At 42.7% G+C, this 20,877-nt stretch overlaps 1 protein-coding gene across 1 annotated transcript in view; it reads right to left on the bottom strand.

The window, feature by feature from the left end:
- The window catches only part of EYS (eyes shut homolog), a 1,239,289-nt gene that overhangs the window by 854,575 nt on the left and 363,837 nt on the right, over positions 1–20,877 (bottom strand). The window contains 1 exon segment of the mRNA XM_070419099.1: positions 1,103–1,362. Coding sequence (XP_070275200.1) covers positions 1,103–1,362 — 260 coding nt within the window.

The following is a 20,877-nucleotide window of genomic DNA, read 5'->3' as shown; positions in this document are numbered from 1 at the left end:
ATTGTGCTTATGACACATTCCAGTTACAATAAAAAATATGATGTGCTAGTTTTATGGCAGAAGCATTACTACTAAAGGTGGTAATAGTTCTTGTGTAGCCAGTAGGATGTGAGCACTGACCTTTAACCTAAGCTGAAAGAAGTAATGTTTATAGATAGCTCCAGGAGAAAAGTTACAGCTAAGCATTTGATTACCCTAGATCAGCAATACCCAATATTTTTCATCTTGTGGCCTGCAGAAACTAATTACTAAAATTCTGCAGCATACCAAAAATATATTTTTTTATTATTTGCCAATCTGATCCCCTCCCCCAAAGTAGGTATAATTTTGATTCATTCACACAGGATGGCTAGGTATTGTTGTGTTGGCTATTGTCATTTTTTTGTTTGACAATATAAGGGAAAGAGACCATTGTCCCTGACTAAATAGTCAGGCATTGCATGTTTTTTGTTTTTTGTTTTTTGTTTTTTGTTCTGTTAATCCTCACCCAAGGATATTTTTCATTGATTTTTACAGAGAGTGAAAGGGAGAGGGTGAGATAGAGAGAAAAACGATGAGAAAGACAGATTGATTAGTTGCCTCTCACAGGAGCCCTGATCCAGTCTGCAACCAAGGTATGTACCCTTGACCGGAATTGACCCCCAGATCCTTCAGTTCGCAGGTCGACGCTCTATCCACTGAGCCAAATTGGCTAGGGCCAGGCATTGCATGTTTTAAAAATTCTTGTGGCACACCAGTGTACCTGCAGCAGCACACCACTTGAAAACCATTGCCCTAGATTATGCTAGTATTGCCAGTAACAATACATGGACAAGATTATTCAGGAAAGAAAAACTGTTAGCAAAGAATGAGAGAGGATTTCTGAGAAAAAGAAAAAAAGAGAGAGAGAGAGCCCAAAGCTACAAAGTTTCACCCTTTCCCTTTTCTCTATTACTATTTAAGTTAACTTTTTATATTATTCCCCCAGTACTCTTATATGCCTGCATTTGGAGTCAGATACTCCCAAATCTCCCAATGGTGTATAGGTGTTCTCTCACCCATTCTTAAGAAGCCATCATCCATAGAGAAAACAAAACAAAACAAAACAAAAATAAGCTCTTACCTTCTCTACACACACAATAATGATTTCCATCCACCAAAGTCAAGCATGTTGAGTTGTTCCTGCAGGGGTCAGTGAGTGGATCATAGGGGTTATAGTGTTGATGGCAGAATTTTCCAGTATAAAAGGGTGGGCACAGGCATACAAATTGCCCAGGGATGGTAGACTCCTGACAAAGAGCTCCATTCAGGCACGGGTCAGAGTCACCTTCATTTGTTTCTTCACTACAGTTTTGTCCAGTGCATCTGAATGTACATTCACAGCTGAAATAAAATTTTGAGATATCTGAACAATGCTGGTTCAAATGTGTTCTTTGCATTTTCAATGTAATTACTACATTGGACTATGTGGCATTTTTATTTATGACAAGATCAATAAATGACGCATACTTTAAAAATAGTTTGTCTGATTGTCTGAGACAATTTAATGTATATTACTACAAAACTGACTACATTGGCTGAAATACAATTTAAGAAGCATTTGGTGAACTTATAATATAGTTAGGCACTGAGAAATATCAGAGAACAAATGTGCTTCCAATTTCAATTTTAGCAATTATTGAGATGAATTACCAATTGAGAAAATTCTCTCAATTATTTATTTTATGTAAAATAAATTTTACCATTGGGATCACTGTTTATAAGCCTTAGGTGATATTTAATTCAAAATATTTAGCAACATGTGATTTTTATAATGACCAGAATATTTATAATGTGTACCTTTATGTTAAGCATCTTTGTTTCAATTTTTGTATGTTTTAAAAACATATTTCCTATTGATATATGAATAATGTGGAAAATTTTAAAAGAAAGCAAACAAATAAAAATTAAGGCATTTGGATCTTGTCTGTACATCACAAACTTTAGCTCATTTTAAGCCTCAGCCATCCAATATCTGTCATTCTCTTGGAAATATTTGACTTCAAATTGCATTTTTAGTCAAACATCTTCCAGCAAACTAGGCTACTAGTAAGTTCTGCTACTACTAGTAAGAGCAGGGGGATTCTGACAGATAACACAGGAAAAAGTGTTTTCCACATAAGTATTATACAAATAATGGAAATGGACAGGCAATAATGAAACGTGCCAATAGGGGGTAAATGTGAAGATTGTTGATTGACTGGTTGAGTGGAAGTCAACCAAAAACTACAGGCAGGTTCAGAGACAGAACTGTCAGTATGTGGGCAAGGCAGAGCTCCCCGTCTTGAGTATATTTACTGTTTGACAAATAACAAAGCATGAGACAAGGCATAGAGGACATTAGAAACATAATTTTCAGAAAAGAATTTCTTTAATGACCGATTAATTAAGGTAACTTGAAAAGAATATTACGTTGCTGAAACATCTAACATGCTTCTTGATATTTTGCTGAAAAGAAAAAACAAAGGATCAGACAAAAAGGAAGGAGGAGAGGAGAAGGGAAGGAAGCAGAGAGGAAGGAAAGGGAGAAAGAAATAAAAAAGAAGGAAAGAAAGGAGGAAAGAAAAAGAGAAAGGAAAGAAAGACTAAGTATATAACTTAATTTTCAGTGTTAAAAGCCCTAGGAATATCTTGCCCATTCTGTTTTAATAAATACAGAGGACAATATAGTGAGAGGAGACAGTTGAATGACTAGCGTGCACTGGTTCTTAAAATTAATTCTAAGTAGATATGATACCTGTTGAAATTAATATAAAAATGAATAAGAGGCATGATAGTTTTAGGCATAATTTATAATAATAAAAGCATAGTATGCTAATTGGACCTGACATCCTTCAAGACGTCCTTCCGGACGAAGCCGGGGCTTTGGGGGGAGCCCGGGTCCCAGGTGCCTGCCAGCGGCCAGAGCGAAGCCTGGGTCCCAGATGCCAGAGGGAAGCCAGTGCCAACAGCCGAAGGAAGGAAGGCCAACTCTTGCACAAATTTCATGCATCGGACCTCTAGCTGACTAATAATGTAGTTACTAATTCCATAACATTGTATTTAATCTAATAGAAAAAAAAATAGATTGTACAGCTAATTTTTTTTTAATTTGGTAGTATGCAGAAGGTAATTGCTATGAGGCAAAATAAATATTTCTTTGTACGGTATGTTTGCCAAAGGCAAGCTTTACAAATGAAATAATTCATACCTTAGAAATATAAAAATTATTCTAGGAATATTATTTCTTATAAGAATGAATAAAAATTCTTTATATTTTTATTTTTATTTCTAAAAAATAATAACTATTTTGGTGGCTATTTGCTTTAATTTGCCTAGGTTGTCCTGGTTTAGGCCTTTACCTCAGAATAATTATTTAGAGGGTATCCTTTAACTTAAATTTTTTTCTATGGTGTTACTCTCTTCATCTTTGATTATCTCCTATATCCCTTAATGGAACTGATTATTTTCCAAAAAAGAGTGTACTATCACTTACTCACAAATCCTGCACATGGTTTCACCTTGCTCTAAAATTTGCTTGCCACACCCTTTAGGAAATAATCACATATACTATCTTGTCTTGTAAATATTTCATAGTTTTTGATTCCTTGATGTGTAAGAATTTTCTGAATATTTTTATTCTCATGAACATAATATGGTGAAAATATAGATTTGATTAATATATGATCTTCAGTTGGAATTATGTAGACTTACCTGAATTCCTTTCTTTTGGGTAATTGAGAATTAGAGGGCTTAATAAAATTGGTAATCTCAGAGAATTGTAAAGATTAAATGCAATAATGAACAAAAAGCATACGTGGTTTCTGACGTCATCAATGCCTAGCAACCTACAGTGATTACTTGGTCCTGCCACAGAATTTTAAAATGCATTTGTTACCCTATTTATGGCTCAATAAGATATGCATCTAAGGAATGGATATCACTTCAATTTCTAATGGTACTTTTCATTTATTTGTCAAGTCATTATATATTAAAATTGTCAAATATATTATCCAACTTGATACTTCTAATAAAACATTGAAATCAATAGAATAGATGTTCCTATTCTTATAATACAGAAGGGATAGCTGGAAGTGCCCCAAACTAAAAGTAATGAATTCATTTGTCTTGTGGTTAGCAAACTTGAGAACTGAAACCCAGATATCTTTGTCCCAGTTTTTCTCCCTTCCTTTTTTTTTTCTATTTTGCAAAAATCCATTGGAAGGTTAGTGGACATTTTGTGAAATAGTGTTATAATTAGAAATAGCAAAATCCCAATAAAATAGCTTCAGTGCATTTATTTTATTTGAAGTAACTTTATTTCTAAGGGGTATTGCACAAATATTTACATTTTTCTTTTTCTTATATTATTTCATGAGTACATGATTTCAATTGGACTACTTTAAGAGAATTGTGAATAACCCACAATTCTTGACTATTTAGCATATGTGCTGAAGGTTTGTTTTACCTTCTCACATAACAGGTGGCCCAATATTTCATGTGGTGTCCTTATAAGGATCAAATCCTCCAGAAAGCATGTGGCCATATGTCAATAGGACTAATGATGCCAAGATGAGGACTATGGAGATGAGTGGATATTTTGTAGAAAATAAGTTCCAAGGAACAAAGTCACTACCAGTAACTAATAATCAGACCAACACATGCCTAAATTTGAATCTGCTTTTGTACATGTCAGAGAAACTAGTGTTGGACAGATGGAAAACTACTTTTATGTGAGAGCTTCAATCTGATCTTTAGGTTGTACTGTGAAGTAATTCGGGATTCAGTCTGATCTGCCAGGATTTTCCAAACTCACAGCTAGAAGAAGTCTTTATGGATTAAAATAAACAAGCATAGACACAACTGCATAGCTTTTCAAGTGTACAATTTCCAGTAGTAAATACCTGAAAACGAACTGTGTGCTTAAAGATAGACTAATACATGCTAATTCAGTCTTCCCTAGTGAGTGAAACAAAAATGTATTAACATAAAATACATTGAATTCTTTCTAAGTAAGAACAATATTTCAATTTTAAATGTTGATTTAAAGTACCAAAGCTAATGACAGAAAGTAAAGTAGACTTCACTGTTATAAAATAGAGGAAAAAAAGATAATTCATTAAAGAAATTCATTGTTTTAAAAATGTAGTAGATTCAAATTTCTGAATATTAACCATTCTAAATGCTTACTTTACTATAAATATTGGTATGTAATAATTAAATATTATTCAGCAATACTTAACTATGTTTGAACTTGCTTTGCACAACTATACCAGGTTTGTTGGCTGTAAACATATAAATACAAGACTAACAGTATGTATAACTTAAAAGATCTTTTCTTATAAACATTAGTTCACCTATTGTTTGTTGCAGCCATTACTTGTACGCAAAATAAAATTCCAATCAAAACTATTAGGTGAAAAGTAAATTATGAGACAGTGAACCATAAAATAGTACTATAGTTTTAATGTCTTAAAAATGAGAGGCATAGAAAAAGAAAGAAATAAGAAATATGGGTTGCTCAACTATGTCATTCACTCTTTATTTAATCACTAGAGGCCCAGTGCACAAAATTTGTGCACTCGGGGCATCCCTCAGCCCTGCTTATGCCCTCTGGCAGTGTGGGACCCCTCAGAGGATGTCCACCCCAGTGGGGACCCTCACCCCATGGAGGTTTGGCCAGCCTGGGTAAGGGGCTGATGGCTGTTTTCAGGCTGGCCACACCCCCTTTAGAGTAGGGGGGTCCCCACTGGGGTGCCTGGCCAGTCTGGGTGAGGGGCTGAGGGCCATTTTCAGGCTGGCCAAGCACCCTGGCAACGTAAGCTCCCAGCCTCTCCTTTTTTTCTTTTTTCTTTTTTTTTTATTCTGGGATTTATTTACCTTCTATAATTGAAACTTTGTTGCCTTGAGCGGAGGCCTGTGGAAAGCTTGGCTTCCTCCATCGCTAGGGGCAACCCACTCCTTCTCGCTCCAGCTCCTTGGCCACGGCTGGCTGAAAGCAGGTATCTGGGGTTTATTTACCTTCTATAATTGAAACTTTGTTGCTTTCAGTGGAGCTCAGAGCCGGGCGGCGGCAGGAAGGGAACCTTGGCTTCCTCCATTACTGGAGCAAGCAAGCTTCCTGCTTGCTCCAGCTCCATGGCTGCCGGCCGCCATCTTGGTTGGGTTAATTTGCATATAGTTGCTCTGATTGGCTGGTGGGTGTGGCTTAAGGCATAGCGAAGGTATGGTCAATCTGCATGTTTGTATTTTATTAGTATAGGATTTCATTCTTTTACCTATTTATTCATTTAGTTATACCATCTGGTATATCATCAATAAAACTATATTAACAATGAATTCTAAGATGGTCACTAATATTTTTAACCACCACAATTCTCTTGGAGGAAAATGTGGAAAAACTTTTAGTTCATTGAGACTGCTAAAATTTATTTCAAATAAAAGATTTATATTATTAGTGAGCATTAAAAGTAGAAAGCAGTACTAAAGAACACTCTGAAGAACACCGTTAAAATGTTAATATGTAAAAGCAGACAATAAGATTGATATGGATGAAATTAAAGGATGGAGATGACCTATAAATTACAGCAAGGGACATGAGGGGACCCATAGAAAATATACTTATCTTCTTCATGGGCAGATACCATGCTTAGACAGATCTCTATATGTAAAAGATGAAACAGAACAAATAAAAGGAAAAATTAGAAATATGGACTGCTAATCCATGCTACAGAATAAAAGGAGCCTTCAAAATTAAGAGAAAATGTAAACCACTGTTTGAAAAAACGTTGTTGTATTCTAAGTCTAGGGCATGCTCCAAGGTAAAACAGTTACTGCTACAAAATTGTATTAAAACTATAATTTTCCATTTCCCACTCAATGCACTCTTCAATATATCCATATCTATCTATCTATATATATAAAAAGCCAGCAACCAGAACGTCTGAACGACTGGTCGCTATGATGCCCACTGCAGCTGACCAACCAGCCGGATTGGGGGCGGGGCCGACCTGCCATGTCCCTTCCCCCCCACTGGCCTGGCTCCAATCAGCCCCCATCGGGGCGGGCTGGCCAGACCCCACCCGTGCACAAATTCGTGCACTGGGCCTCTAGTTTATAATAATAATCTTAATTAATGTGCTCATTATACCAGGTATGTCTCTATATATTTTTCAGGTAGTAGTTAAATTAGTTCTTCCTTGAGAAAGATATTTTATCACATGCATTCTTAGGAAACTAGAACTCTCAAAAGTGACCTGCTCAAGCTTACACAGCTACTACTATAAGGCATTTGAATCTATAACACCTGACCCTCTGAGTATATGTTTTTACTCTATAGTCCGCACTGTCTCTTGTGCTTCCAAAGATTTTCTATGTATACAAAAGTGCATATATCCTAACATATAACACAGTGGAAATCCAATTTATATATTATAGTTTATATGTTATACAATGATACCTTGAAATGAGTATTTTTCCAACTCATTACATAAAAATATATAATTTATTTCAATGACTCCAGATACTATAACTAGTACCCTTTTACTATCATTTATGTTATTTGCTATTTTTTGCTTTTGTAAGCAATGAAACAAAGAACTTTGAAGGCATATGTTTGTGCTCTTGAATGTATATATTTATAGAAGTAAAACAAAAGCATTTGGCACTCAGTCATGGTGAATGCATTACAGGTTCAAATTCCCCAGGAATCAAGCTCTGAGATGAAAATTGGCATGCTGGAAGTTTACTGTGGAATGTTTTTGAAATGTGTGCAATGTTTTTGTAGATATTTATATCACAATAAAGCTTTTGAAAAAGAAAAGAAAACATCTGTGGGAGAAATAAAGATGCAGAATGAGGCAGAAGCAGAAGATGAAATGCGGCGGAAAGACTATGGAAACTCCCCAAACCAACTGGGAGCTCTAGAGCAGGGATGACCCAGCAGAATTGTCTCAGACCTAGGAGCAGGGGTCATTCTTTGTGTCCCTGCACTAACCAAACATTGGGTATGAGCTGTCCCCCTAGAAAGGAGTGCCTCTTTCCAGCCGAGGCAATTCTCATAGCTATCAGCCACCAACATTCCCAGGAGTTGGGGAAATGAGGGTTTCAGTCCTAACTTGAAGGCATCCACTAGCACCTATCTATATATATAAAAGCCAAGCGACCAGAACAGTGGAACAACCGGAACGACCCGAATGACCAGTCGCTGTGATGCACACTACAGCGGCCAACCCGCCTGATCCGGGCCTCAATCCCCTCCCCCAACCTCCCATGCCCCCGCCACCTCCCAGCTGGCCAACATCCCACAGTCCCTCCCTCTGACCAGCCCCACCCTGATCACCCCTCCAAAACGATTGTGGGTGGGGCCAGCCAGCCAACCTTCCGTATCCCCTCACCCTCACTGTTCCGACCCCAGTTGGCCCCCATTGGGGAGGGCTGGCCAGACCCCACCCATGCACAAATTCATGTGTAGGGCATCTAGTAGCTAATAATACAGTATGGTGTACTTTGAAACATATTAAGAGGAGATATCTCATGTTAAGTATTCTAATCACAATACACACACCTATCTATTCACATATACATATACAGGCTACAAAAACACAAGAACACAAGGAAATCTTGGGAGGACATGAATATGTTTGTTACCTTGATAATGGTGATGATATCCCAGGTGTATTCATATATTCAGGAACTGGGGAAATGACAGTTGGAACCAGTGAACACATTGAGCTATGTATGGGTCAGGTGCATTTATAACCTTATCTTCATATGCCCCCATTCTATAACCAGGGCAATGAAGCTTCAGAAACCTAGCTATCAATGTCAAATTTAATTCACATCCAACAGCCTTAAATTGTTTGAATTTTTTTCTCCTAAATGTAGCTACAGAAGTAAATGGCCACAGATCCTGTTGGTGGAATCATTACTATATCTTGATGTGCTGTTGTAGGGTGTTTTCTCTTGGGCACCTGGCCTCTCCTTTAACCAGTGAGTTTGGGCTCTGAAACCCAGGCACGAGATCACTATTTGTAGCTGGAGAGGCTTCCCTCAGCCTCCTAATTATTCATTCTTGATTTATTTTGATTGTGTAGATTGAGAAACATCTTTGTTACCCATCAATCTATTCTGCCCTAGATACAATGAGTTCTATTATGTGTCTCCATGTTTCTTCGAGGACCAGGGTGTCCCTTACTGCCTCTCAACCTTGCTGATCGTTATAATTGGTCATACTTGCTCTAAAGGTTATTTAGAAGATCACCTGGTCTTTTTAAATTCCAAAATCCTATCATCACCATTCCTTACAGGGAGCCAATTTTGGTAACAGCATCTCCTTTAATCAGTCCTGGCCCATAGGGGATGATCAATACTAAGCTTCTGAATGAAATCAGTGCCCCTCTGAAAGCATATATCATCTCTGTGATAAAAGAGTGCCTCCAGGCACTCCTGCAGAACAAGATTAGTGTTGTGACCTTACTTGAAGCACATAGTTTAATAGTGTGCTCATTTCTCTGAGCTATTGATATTTTTCACTGGTTTTCATATTAATTGCTATTTATTAATAACAATTGTTATTAATTTTTATTTGTTAATTTTTAGACCACCATCAATTTCTCCAAGCTTCCAAGAATTGACTAACCAAGTACAGAAGGGTAGAGAGAGGAAATAGGGTGATATTTATATATACGCTCCACCTAGGTCCTGTGAGACAGGTTATCCTTGAAGGACATTTTTACAAGGGATTTCTCTGCCTTCCTTTCCCTCTCCCTTTTCCCTTCTCCATTGTCTGTTTCACATAATTCTCCCTATAAACTGATATCTCCTTTAAAAGTAAATGAAAAGGAGTGTGAGTGTTATATATATACTAGAGGCCAAGTGCACGAAATTCTTGCACGGGGGATGGGGAGGCCCCTCAGCCCAGCCTGCACCCTCTCACAATCCGGGACCCTTCAGGGATATTCAACTGCTGGTGTAGGCCTAAACCGGCAGTCAGACATCCCTCTCGCAATCCGGGACCACTGGCTCCTAACCACTTATCTGCCTGCCTGCCTGATTACCCTTAACCACTTTGCCTACTTGCCTCATTGCCCCTAACCACTCACCTGCCTGTCTGATCACCCCTAACTACTCGCCTGCTTGACTGACCACCCATAATTGCTCACCTGCCTGCCTGATCGCCACAAACTGCCTCTGCCTCAGCCCCTGCTGCCACAGCTTTGTCTGAAAGGATGTCTGGAATGATGTCTGGAAGGTCGTTCAGCTGTCCAGTCTAATTAGCATATTACACTTTTATTATTATAGACTAGAGGCCTGGTGCACAAAAATTTGTGCACTCAGGGGGGGGTCCCTCATCCCGGCCTGTGCCCTCTCACAATCTGGGACCCCTCAGGGGATGACCACTTGCTGGCTTAGTCCTGCTCCCCAGGGGATTGGGCCTAAGATGGCAATCAGACACCCCTCTGACAGCCTGGCAGCCCTCAGGGGATGTCCACTTGCCAGCGGGGAGCAGAACTAAGCTCAGTTGGACATCCTTAGTGCTGCTGAGGAGGCAGGAGAGGCTCCCACCAACACTGCTGTACTGGCAGCCATCAGCCTGGCTTGTGGCTGAGCAGAGCTCCCCATGTGGGAGTGCCCTGACCAGCAGAGGGCAGCTCCTGCATGGAGCATCTGCCCCATGGTGGTCAGTGTGTGTCATAGTGACCAGTCATTCCCAGTCTTTCTGCTGTTAAGGTCAGTTTGCATATTACCCTGGTGCACGGGTGGGGGCTGGCTGGTTTGCCCTGAAGGGTGTCCTGGATCAGGGTAGGGATCCCGCTTTGGTGCCTGGTCAGCCTGGATGAGGAGCTGATGGCTGTTTGCATCTGGTTGCTCCCCCTTCAGGGTGGGGGTCCCCACTGGGGTGCCTGGCCAGTCTGGGTGAGGGGCTGAAGGCTGTTTTCAGGCTGGTGGGCGACTGAAGCTCCCAACCTCTCCTTTTTTTCTTTCTTTTTTTTTTTTTATTCTGGGATTTATTTACCTTCTATGGCTATCACTGGAGCTGAGAACTGGCTCCAGCTTGAGGCCTCAGATACTGAAAGCAGGTATCTGGGGTTTGTTTAGCTTCTATAATTGAAACATAGTTCCTTTCGGAGCTGTTGCTTTCGGGCTCAGAGCCGGGCTGCGGGAGGCGGGGAACCTTGGCTTTCTCCATCACTGGAGCAAGCAAGCCTCATGTTTGCTTCAGCTGTGTGGCTGCCGGCCGCCGTCTTAGTTGGCAGTTAATTTGCATATCACCCTGATTAGCCAATGGGAAGCGTATTGGAGGTACAGTTAATTACCCTATTTGTCTTTTATTAGATAGGATGCTCTTAAAGAAGCTAATTTTAAATTTTAATGAAATAATAAACCCATAATCTATATATATCTACACTAATAAACGAGAAACATGGTAATTAGCATACGACTGCTACCCTTCCCATTGGCTAATCAGCATATCCTTATGCAAATTAACTGTCAGCCAAGATGGCAGCTGGCAGCCATGCACTGAAGCGAGCAGGGAGGCTTGCTTGCTCCAGTGACTGCGGACTCCAACGTTCCCCGCCTGCCGCTGCCGGACTTTCAGCTGCAACTCTAAGCAACTATGTATTATGTTGCAAATAAGAAGCTAAACAAAACCTCAGAAACCAGCTTTCATTCAGCCAGGTTCAGCCAGCTGGACCGCAACATTGTATCGATGTTTTCAGCAGTGAGGCCTCAGAGGTAAAGCTGGCCCAGAATAAAAAAATAAAAAAAAGAAAAGAACAAAAGGAGCGGTTGGGAGCTTCAGTCACCCGCTTCCCGAAAACAGCCCTCAGCCCCTCACCCAGACTGGTCAGGCACCCCAGTGGGGACCCCCACCTTGATCCAGGACACCCTTCAGGGCAAACCAGCCGGCTCCCACCCATGCACCAGGCCTCTATCCTATATAGTAAAAGGGTAATATGCCTCCCGGCACCAGGATCAGGGTGACAGGGGGCAGCGCCCAAACCCCCTGATCGCCCTGCGGCTCTGTGAGTGACAGGGGGCGGGGCCACAACCTCCCTATCCGCCCTGCTCTGTGCATGACAGGGGAAGGCGCCCCAATCCCCTGATCAGCCCTGCTCTCTGTCTGATAGGGGAGAGCTCCCCAATCCCCTGATTGCCCTGCGGCTCTATGTTTGACAGGGTGCGGTGCACCAACCCCCTGATTGGCCCTGTTCTGTGTGTGACAGGGTGCAGCGCTCCAACCCCCCCCGGCCTCCCCCACGGGCCCTGCTCTGTGTGTGACAGTGGCAGTGCCCCAACCCCCTGATCAGCCCTGCTCTGTGGGTGATAGAGGGTGGTGCCCCAACCCCTCTCCATGGGCCTTGCTCTGTGTGTGACAGGGTAGAGCCATAACCTCCACATTAGCCCTGACCTGAGTGTGACAGGGTGCAGCGCCCCAACCCCCTGATCCACCCTGCTCTGTGTGTGACAGGGGCCAGTGCCCCAACTCCCCTATCGGCTCTACTCTGTGAGTGACAGGGAGGAGCTCCTAAACCCCCTGATGGGCTCTGCTCTGTGCGTGACAAGGGGTAGCTCCCCAACCCCCTGATCGGCCCTGCTCTGTGAGTGACAGGGAGCTGCGCCCCAACCCCCTGATGGGCCCTGCTCTGTGCATGACAGGGGGCAGCGCCCAAACCCCCTGATCGACCCTGCTCTGTGCGTGACAGGGGTGGCGCCGCAACCTCCCCATCGACCCTGCCTTGAGTGTGACAGGGGGCGGTGCCCCAACCCCCCAATCGGCCCTACCCTGAGCGTGACTGAGGGTGGCATCGCAACCTCCCGATCCACCCTGCTCTGTGCATGACGGAGCAGCGCCCCAACTCCCCAGCCGGCCCTGCTCTGAGCCTGACCAGGGGCTGCACCTAGGGATTGGGCCTGCCCTCTGCCACCCGGGAGCAGGCCTAAGCCAGCAGGTCGTTATCTCCCGAGGGGTCCCAGACTGCGAGAGGGCACAGGCCGGGCTGGGGGCTCCCCCCTCCCCCCCCCAGTGCACAAATTTTTGTGCACCAGGCCTCTAGTCTAATCTAATAAAAGAGAAACATGGTAATTAGCGTACGACCGCTACCCTTCCCATTGGCTAATCAGGGCGATATGCAAATTAACTGCCAGCCAAGTTGGCGGTTAACCGCCAACAAAGATGGTGGCTAATTTGCATATTGAAGGCAGGGTAGGACAGCATAAGCCACCATCCAGGCCCCCGTTTGCCATGGGGTCTGCCGGGGGCTGGGGCCAAGGCAAGTGGTGCTGATCACTGCACTGGAGCCCTCCCCCGCCCACCCCCATGTGCGATCTGGGTGGGGGCTGGGGCCAAGGCAAGCCGGTGCCGATCTGCCAGCCTACCAGAGACAGGGGCCCACTCCCGTGTGCCATCCGCGGGCGGGGGCTGGGGCCAAGGCAAGTGGTGCCAATCGATTAGCCAGCCTACCAGAGACAAGACACAACAGGGGGCGGCAGGGGCTGGGGCGAAGGCAAGCGGTGCTGATTGCCTCGCCAGAGCCCTGCCTGCCCACTGCAGACATGTCCCAATGCGATCCAGGGTCGGGCGGAGACTGGGGCAAGACAAGCGGTGCCCATTGCCTCGCCAGAGCCCTTGCCCGCCCACCAGAGACACGTCCCAATGTACAGGGCTGGGGCAAAGGCAAGCAATGTGGATCACCTCCCTGGAGCCCAAGCCCGCCCACCGGAGACTCATCCCAATGCGATCTGGGGGCGGGCGGGGGCTGAGGCAAAGGCAAGCGGTGCGGATCACCTCGCCAGAGCCCTCGCCTGCCCACCGGAGACATGTCCCAATGCGATCCGGGGGGCTGGCTGGGGCTGGGGCAATGCAATTGGTGCAGATGCCTCGCTGGAGCCCTCGCTTGCCCCCACTGGTGGGGGGCAAGCGAGGGCTCCAGGGACGCATCTGCACCGCTTGCATTCGCCCCAGCCCCCGCCCGACCCCCGGATCGCATTGGCATGTGTCTCAGGTGGGCGAGCAAGTGCTCCGGCGAGGCAATGGGCACTGCTTGCCTTGCCCCAGCCCCCGCCCGCCCCCAGATCGCATTGGGTGTTTCCAGTGGGCAAGCGAGGGCTCCGGCTAGGCATCTGCACAGATTGCATTGCCCCAGTCCCCGCCTGCCCCCAGACCGCATTGGGACATGTCTCTGGAGGGCAGGCGACGGCTCAGGCTAGGCGATCTGCATCCCGCATCCCTCCCTGATTGACCACTGTGATTCCAAGCCAGTAAGGGCTGCCTTCAGGACAGTGCTCCACGTCCCTCACCCCCGACCCCAGGCCCGAGAGCAGTGCTGGGCAGGAGCACCCAGGTGTTTGGGAATGCAGCAGGAGACATGTCCCAATGCGATCAGGGGGCAGGCGGGGGCTGGGTCAAATGCGGTGCAGATTGCCTCGCTGGAGCCCTCACCCGCCCACCGGAGACACGGGGCCCACTCTGAGAGAGAGAGAGAGAGAGAGAGAGAGAAAGAGAGAGAGCGAGGCGGAATTTTGCATCCCGCATCCCTCCCTGATTGACCAGCACAAGGGGCTGGCACAACGTGGGCTGCCTTCAGGATGGTGGATGGTGGATGGTGGCCCAGTGGAGAGCGGTTTCTCCATGCATGATGCCCAGGGATGGCTGTGAGCTGCTGCAACCCCGCCCCACGCTTCAGGGTCGGGGAGAAGGCTCGCAGCCACCAGCACCCTAGGCTGCACCTCCTGTGCCTCAGCCTGCCAGGTTGGCAGGGTCCAGAGCACGTGAGCTGCTCCCTTCCCCCAGTGGTAGAACAGGGAGGAGAGCGCTGGGTGCAGGGAGGGGACCTCAACTGGGATCTTCCTGGTGTGGGGAAGGGACCCAGCCTGGGCCCGGTGGGGAGCTTAGGAAGTCTGGCTAAGCCGGCGCTGGTTCATACCAACTCTTACTCTGCCATCTTCCTCCAGCTCTTCAAGCTAGCCCCCCTGCCCCACCTGTCCGGGACAACGGGCTCTGGGTTACCTCCCTGAGCTCAGACTGTGGACCCAGAGACCTCAAGGAAGAGTGCAGGGGCCGGTGCAGAAGTACCAGGGCAGAGTTGCTTCAGTGTCTCGGTGAAGTTTGCAACTGACCCATGGTGGAAGCCCCAGAGGGGAAAGGCCAGGAGGCATGAATTGCCAACACTTTAGCCACTTGAAAACAGCTCCACTTGGAATGTGAGGCAGTTGTATGTTCAGCTGAGAAGTGAGCGGGCTGAACTCCACCGTCGCTGAGCTCCTGTCAGTCTGAGGTCCAAGCGTCCACCACGACAAGGAAAGAACAGAGTGAGGGGCCTGGAGGGAGGGAGGACAATTGAAGAAAACCATGTCTAGACTTTCCCCAGCCCTCTCCTTCTTTCTGCTGCCTACAAGAGCCCCAGGCCCGGCCACAGTTCTGTCTCCACCTTTTAGTCCCCTATTCTCCAACCACTGAGGGAAGAAATAAGGAAGGAGTCTGTGCTGCCTTCAGAAAGTATCTATATACCTGATCGGTCAGTTGCCTTCCACAGAGGGAGGCCAGACTGTGGCTTAGGCCCACTCCCCACAGGGACATCAGTAGGACATCTTGTGAGGGCTCCCAGACTGTTAGAGTGGGCAGGATGGGCTGAGGGATGCCCCCCGAGTGCACAATTTTTTGTGCACCGGGCCACTAGTATATATATAAAAGCCTAAGTGGCCAAATGACAGAACTACCGAACGACCAGTCGACTGGTCACTATGACACACACCGACCACTAGGGAGCAGATGTTCAATGCAGGAGCTTCCCTCTGGTGGTCAGTGCGCTCCCACAGCCAACTTACCACAGTCCCTCCCCCTGGCCAGCCGGCCCCAATGACCCTGATCAGGACCTCCAGTCAACCTCCTGCGGCCCCTACCCCTGGCCAACCTCCTGCGGCCTGATAGGCCCTGCTCACCGGCCAGGCTGAGGGACCCCACCTGTGAAGAAATTCGTGCACCTGGCTTCTAGTAATTTTTATATCTCTAAATATTTGTTAGCTTTCTTCTTAAGTAAGTTTTATTTTTATATACAGGGTGTCCCCCCAAAATGAATACATACTTTAACAGCTGATAGCTCAATTTTGAAAATGAAATGTATTTTAATAAACACTATCTTTATAATTATTCAAAGTGTTTTTATACATTTTTGGGTCACCCTATACATATATTTTTATTAACAGAATATCAATATACTGAAATTTTGAATGTTTTCTTGCTTTTCCTATTTTCATATATAAATTTCTAAAGCACTTTAGAGTCTTATTTAATATACTTTATTATATTCATCTATAGTATCCTAAACTCTAGTTCTATAATGTGATTTTCCTATGCCAAAGTTTTTTATTTTTAATTACAGATTATAGATGTTATAATATTGAACTGGGAAAGTAGTGTGGTTATTAGTACCCATTCTCCCTTGCAATGTCTTCATGTAACTAATTTTATTTAGGTATCTGCACTCTCCATTCTATTTTACACACTGAATGGAAAGTTAATGCTATGCTGATACTAATCCATGCCAAGTGTGAGTCTGATTGATCAAAGACAGTGAATTTTAACGTTAACAACATATTAGAATCACCTATTAGCTTTTGAAAATCCTGAAGCTCAGAATGCACCCAAGACAGATTAAATCTGAATTTGTCAGTGTGGAAACAGGTCTTAGCATTTTCTAAGTGGTTCTAGTGTGCAGCCAAGTTTACCAGTCTCCTGGAGTATTTTGTTTAGAAACCTAGGATTTAAATAATTAGCATTGCTTTAACATGGGCATTGGATGCAATGCAAGTCAAAAAGTAGTGACACTTGCTGAGGTCTTGTAAGAGGTATCCTTTATCATGGTAATGAGGCAGACTCCAGAAAAGATGCTCTCTCTTTTATTTGATGCCATGGGTACTGATGTGAAGCCAGGATAGCTAATATCACTTTGCCACCATAAGGTAGTTTGTTGGCACGTTGACACATTCAGCATAAGAATATGGAACAACCAAAGAGTAATTTAAGATGCTACAGTGTATACTATTGATCAAATGAGTCCAATTGCTTTTTTTTTTACTTTCAATTGTTTAATTACTCAGTTATAAAGCAATTAGACTTATTAGGCCAATATTATACTTTGTAGCACTTGAAATATAGAACAAAATAATTAAATTGAATGTAGGATTGTAGACTTGTGCCTATATTTCAGACATTTCATGTGAATAGAAGGAAATAGATGTGAATAGAACCAATTACGGACTAAGGACTGTTTTATGTCTACAGATTATGTTGAATTCAGACTTAAAGCCCTTTGTTTTTTACAACAGAGAATTACGGGATATTTATAAACATACACAAAGTAAGTTAAAAAAAATAATAACAAAACATAAACATGGAGGGATAAAAAATGGTAGCAATTTGTTCTAACTTAAGCAACCATCAACTTAATAGACTGCCATAAACACAGCTTGGCATATATAAAAAACATGGTAACCAAAAACCAAAACTCTACAAGAGAGATACAAAGAAATCTAAACACAGCACTACAGAAAGCCACCAACATACAAGAGGAGAAAAAAAAAAAGAATAAAGTATAGAACTAAAAAAGCAAAAAAAAAAAAAAAATTAATAAAATCGCAATAACTACACACCTATCAATAATTACTTTAAATGTAAATGGATTAAAGGCTCCAATAAAAAGACAAGTAGATAAAGAAGGTGTGGTACATAAATACAATGGAATTTTTTTTGTTTGTTGCTTTTAAAATATATTTTATTGATTTTTTACGGAGAGGAAGGGAGAGGGATAGAGAGTTAGAAACATCAATGAGAGAGAAACATCGATCAGCTGCCTCCTGCACACCCCCTACTGGGGATGTGCCCAAGGTACATGCCCTTGGCCGGAATAGAACCCGGGACCCTTCAGTCTGTAGGCCAACACTCTATCCACTGAGCCAAACCGGTTAGGGCAATACAATGGGATGTTGCTCAGACATCAAGAAGATGAAATCTTACCATTTGCAACAACATGGATGGAACTAGAAGGTGTTGTGCTGAGTGAAATACTAGTCAGATAGAGATAGACAAGTAACATGATTTTTCTTATATATGGAATCTAAAGAAACAAAACTTACAAAAGAAAAAAAAGCAGAAACAAACTCATAGGTACAAAGAATAAAATAGTTGCCAGGTAAGAGGAGGTTTGGGGAACTGGCAGAAAAATGTGAAGGGTAAAAAAGTACAAATTGAATAGCCAGTGTGGCTCAATGGTTGAGCATCGACTTATGAACCTGGAGGTCATGGTCTGATTCCTGTAAGGGCACATGCTGGGGTTGCACCTTCAATTCCCAGTAGGGGGTGTACAGGAGGCAGCCAAATAATGATTTTCTCCCATCATTGATATTTCTATCACTCTCCCTCTCCCTTCCTCTCTAAAATCAATAAAGATATTTTTTAAAAAGTACAAATTCACAGTTACAAAATAATCACAGGGATATAAAGTACAGCATACAGAATGTAATCAAATATGTAATAACTATGTGTGGTGTCCAGTGAGTGCAAAACTTAACTGGGGGATCACTTCATAAGTTATATAAATGTGTAACCACTGTGCTATATATCTGACATTAACATAATATCAAATGTCAAGAACACAGAAGGAAAAAAACAACAAAAAAGACAGTTCTGACAGTTTCTTACAAAGCTAAACATGTATAGCCTTCCCATAAGATTCAGCAATCACACTGCTAGATATTAATCTAAATAAGTTGAAAATCTATGTATACACACAAAAAAGAAACTAAACATGGACCTGTATAAAAGTCTATTTATATTTTGCAAAATTTAAAATCAACCAAGATATCCTTCAAAAAAATTCTGTGGTATATCTATAAAATGGAATATTTAGCAACAAAAAGAAATGAGCCATCAAGCTATAAAAAAGACAGAGGAAACAAAATGTATATCACTCAGTGAACAAGGTCATTCTAAAAAAAAGAACTACATACCATATGATTCCATCTATGAGACATTCTCATTGTTGCCAAGGTTTAGGAGAGGGGAATATGAATAGATGGTGCACAGAGCATTTTTTAGGGCAGTAAAACTATTCTGTATGATATTAAAATGGTGAATGCGTGAAATTATACATTTGTCAAAACTTACTAGTCTAGAATTATACAACACAAAGAATGACACCTAATATAAACTATGAACTATAGTTAGTAATAATGTATCAATTTTGGTTTAGCAATGATACTGAATGTAACACACTAATGAAAGATGCTTATTATAGTATATACCATATTAATGCACATTTTTAATACTGGAGAAACTGTGTGCATGAATGAAAAGAGATTATATGAAAAAAATTTGTATTTTCTGCATAATTTTTCTGTAATCATAAAAGTGCTCTAAAAATTAATCTATATTAAAAAGTATTTATATGTCTGTTCTTGTGCCAGTACCAGGCAGTTTTGAGAACAGTGGCTTTGTAATACAGCTTGATATCTGGCATTGAGATCCCACCTACTTTGTTCTTTCTCAGGATCGCCGCAGCTATTCGGGGTCTTTTTTCATTCCAGATGAATTTTTGGAGAGTTCGTTCTAGATCTTTGAAGAAGGCCATTGGTATTTTAATGGGAAGTGCGTTGAATTTATGGATTGCTTTGGGTAGTATGGACATTTTGATGATGTTGATTCTACCAATCCAAGAACATGGTATGTTCTTCCATCTCTTTATGTCTTCCTCTGTTTCTTTTTTCAACGTCCTGTAGTTTTCTGAGTAGAGGTCTTTTACCTCTTTAGTTAAGTTTATTCCTAGGTATATTAATTTTTTTGGTGCGATGGTAAATGGGATTGTTTTTATAATCTCTCTTTCTGAAAGTTCACTATTGGTTTATAGAAATGCCTCAGATTTCTTGGGGTTAATTTTGTATCCTGCTACATTGCCAAATTCATGTATTAAGTCTAGTAGTTTTTTGATGGAGTCTCTAGATCAGTGGAATAGAATAGAGAGTCCAGAAATTAGCCCAACCCAATATGCTCAATTAATATTTGACAAAGGAGGCAAGAACATACAATGGAGCCAAGATAGTCTCTTCAATAAATGGTGTTGGGAAAATTGGACAGATATATGCAAGAAAATGAAACTAGACCACCAACTTACACCATACACAAGAATAAACTCAAAATGGATAAAGGACTTAAATGTACGACAGGAAACCATAAAAATTCTAGAAGAATCCAAAGGCAACAAAATCTCAGACATATGCCAAAGCAATTTCTTCACTGATACAGCTCCTAGGGCAGTTGAAACTAAAGAGAAAATGAACAAATGGGACTACATCAAAATAAAAAACTTCTGCACAGCAAAAGAAACCATCAACAAAACAACAAGAAGACCCACTGCGTGGGAAAACATATTTGCCAACGTCATATCTGATAAGGGCCTAATCTCCAAAATTTATAGGGAACTCATACAACTTAACAAAAAGGAGATAAACAATCCAATCAAAAAATGGGCAAAGGATCTAAATAGATACCTTTCAAAAGAGGGCATTCAGAAAGCCAAGAGACATATGAAAACATGCTCAAAGTCACTAATCATCCGAGAGATGCAAATCAAAACAACAATGAGGTACCATCTCACACCTGTCAGACTGGCTATCATCAACAAATCAACAAATGACAAGTGCTGGAGAGGATGTGGAGAAAAAGGAACACTTGTGCACTGCTGGTGGGAATGCAGACTGGTGCAGCCACTATGGAAGACAGTATGGAGTTTCCTCAAAAAGCTGGAAATGGAACTCCCATTTGACCCTGTGATCCCACTTCTAGGAATATATCCCAAGAAGCCAGAAACACCAATCAGAAAG

The sequence above is a fragment of the Myotis yumanensis genome, unplaced genomic scaffold, assembly GCF_028538775.1.
Source record: "Myotis yumanensis isolate MYYU_CA2020_CCGP unplaced genomic scaffold, mMyoYum1.0.hap1 SCAF_6, whole genome shotgun sequence".
NCBI classification, from domain to species: Eukaryota; Metazoa; Chordata; class Mammalia; order Chiroptera; family Vespertilionidae; genus Myotis; species Myotis yumanensis.
The sequence above is the reverse complement of the archived record's forward strand: the minus strand, read 5'-3'. Positions and strand labels throughout refer to the sequence as shown.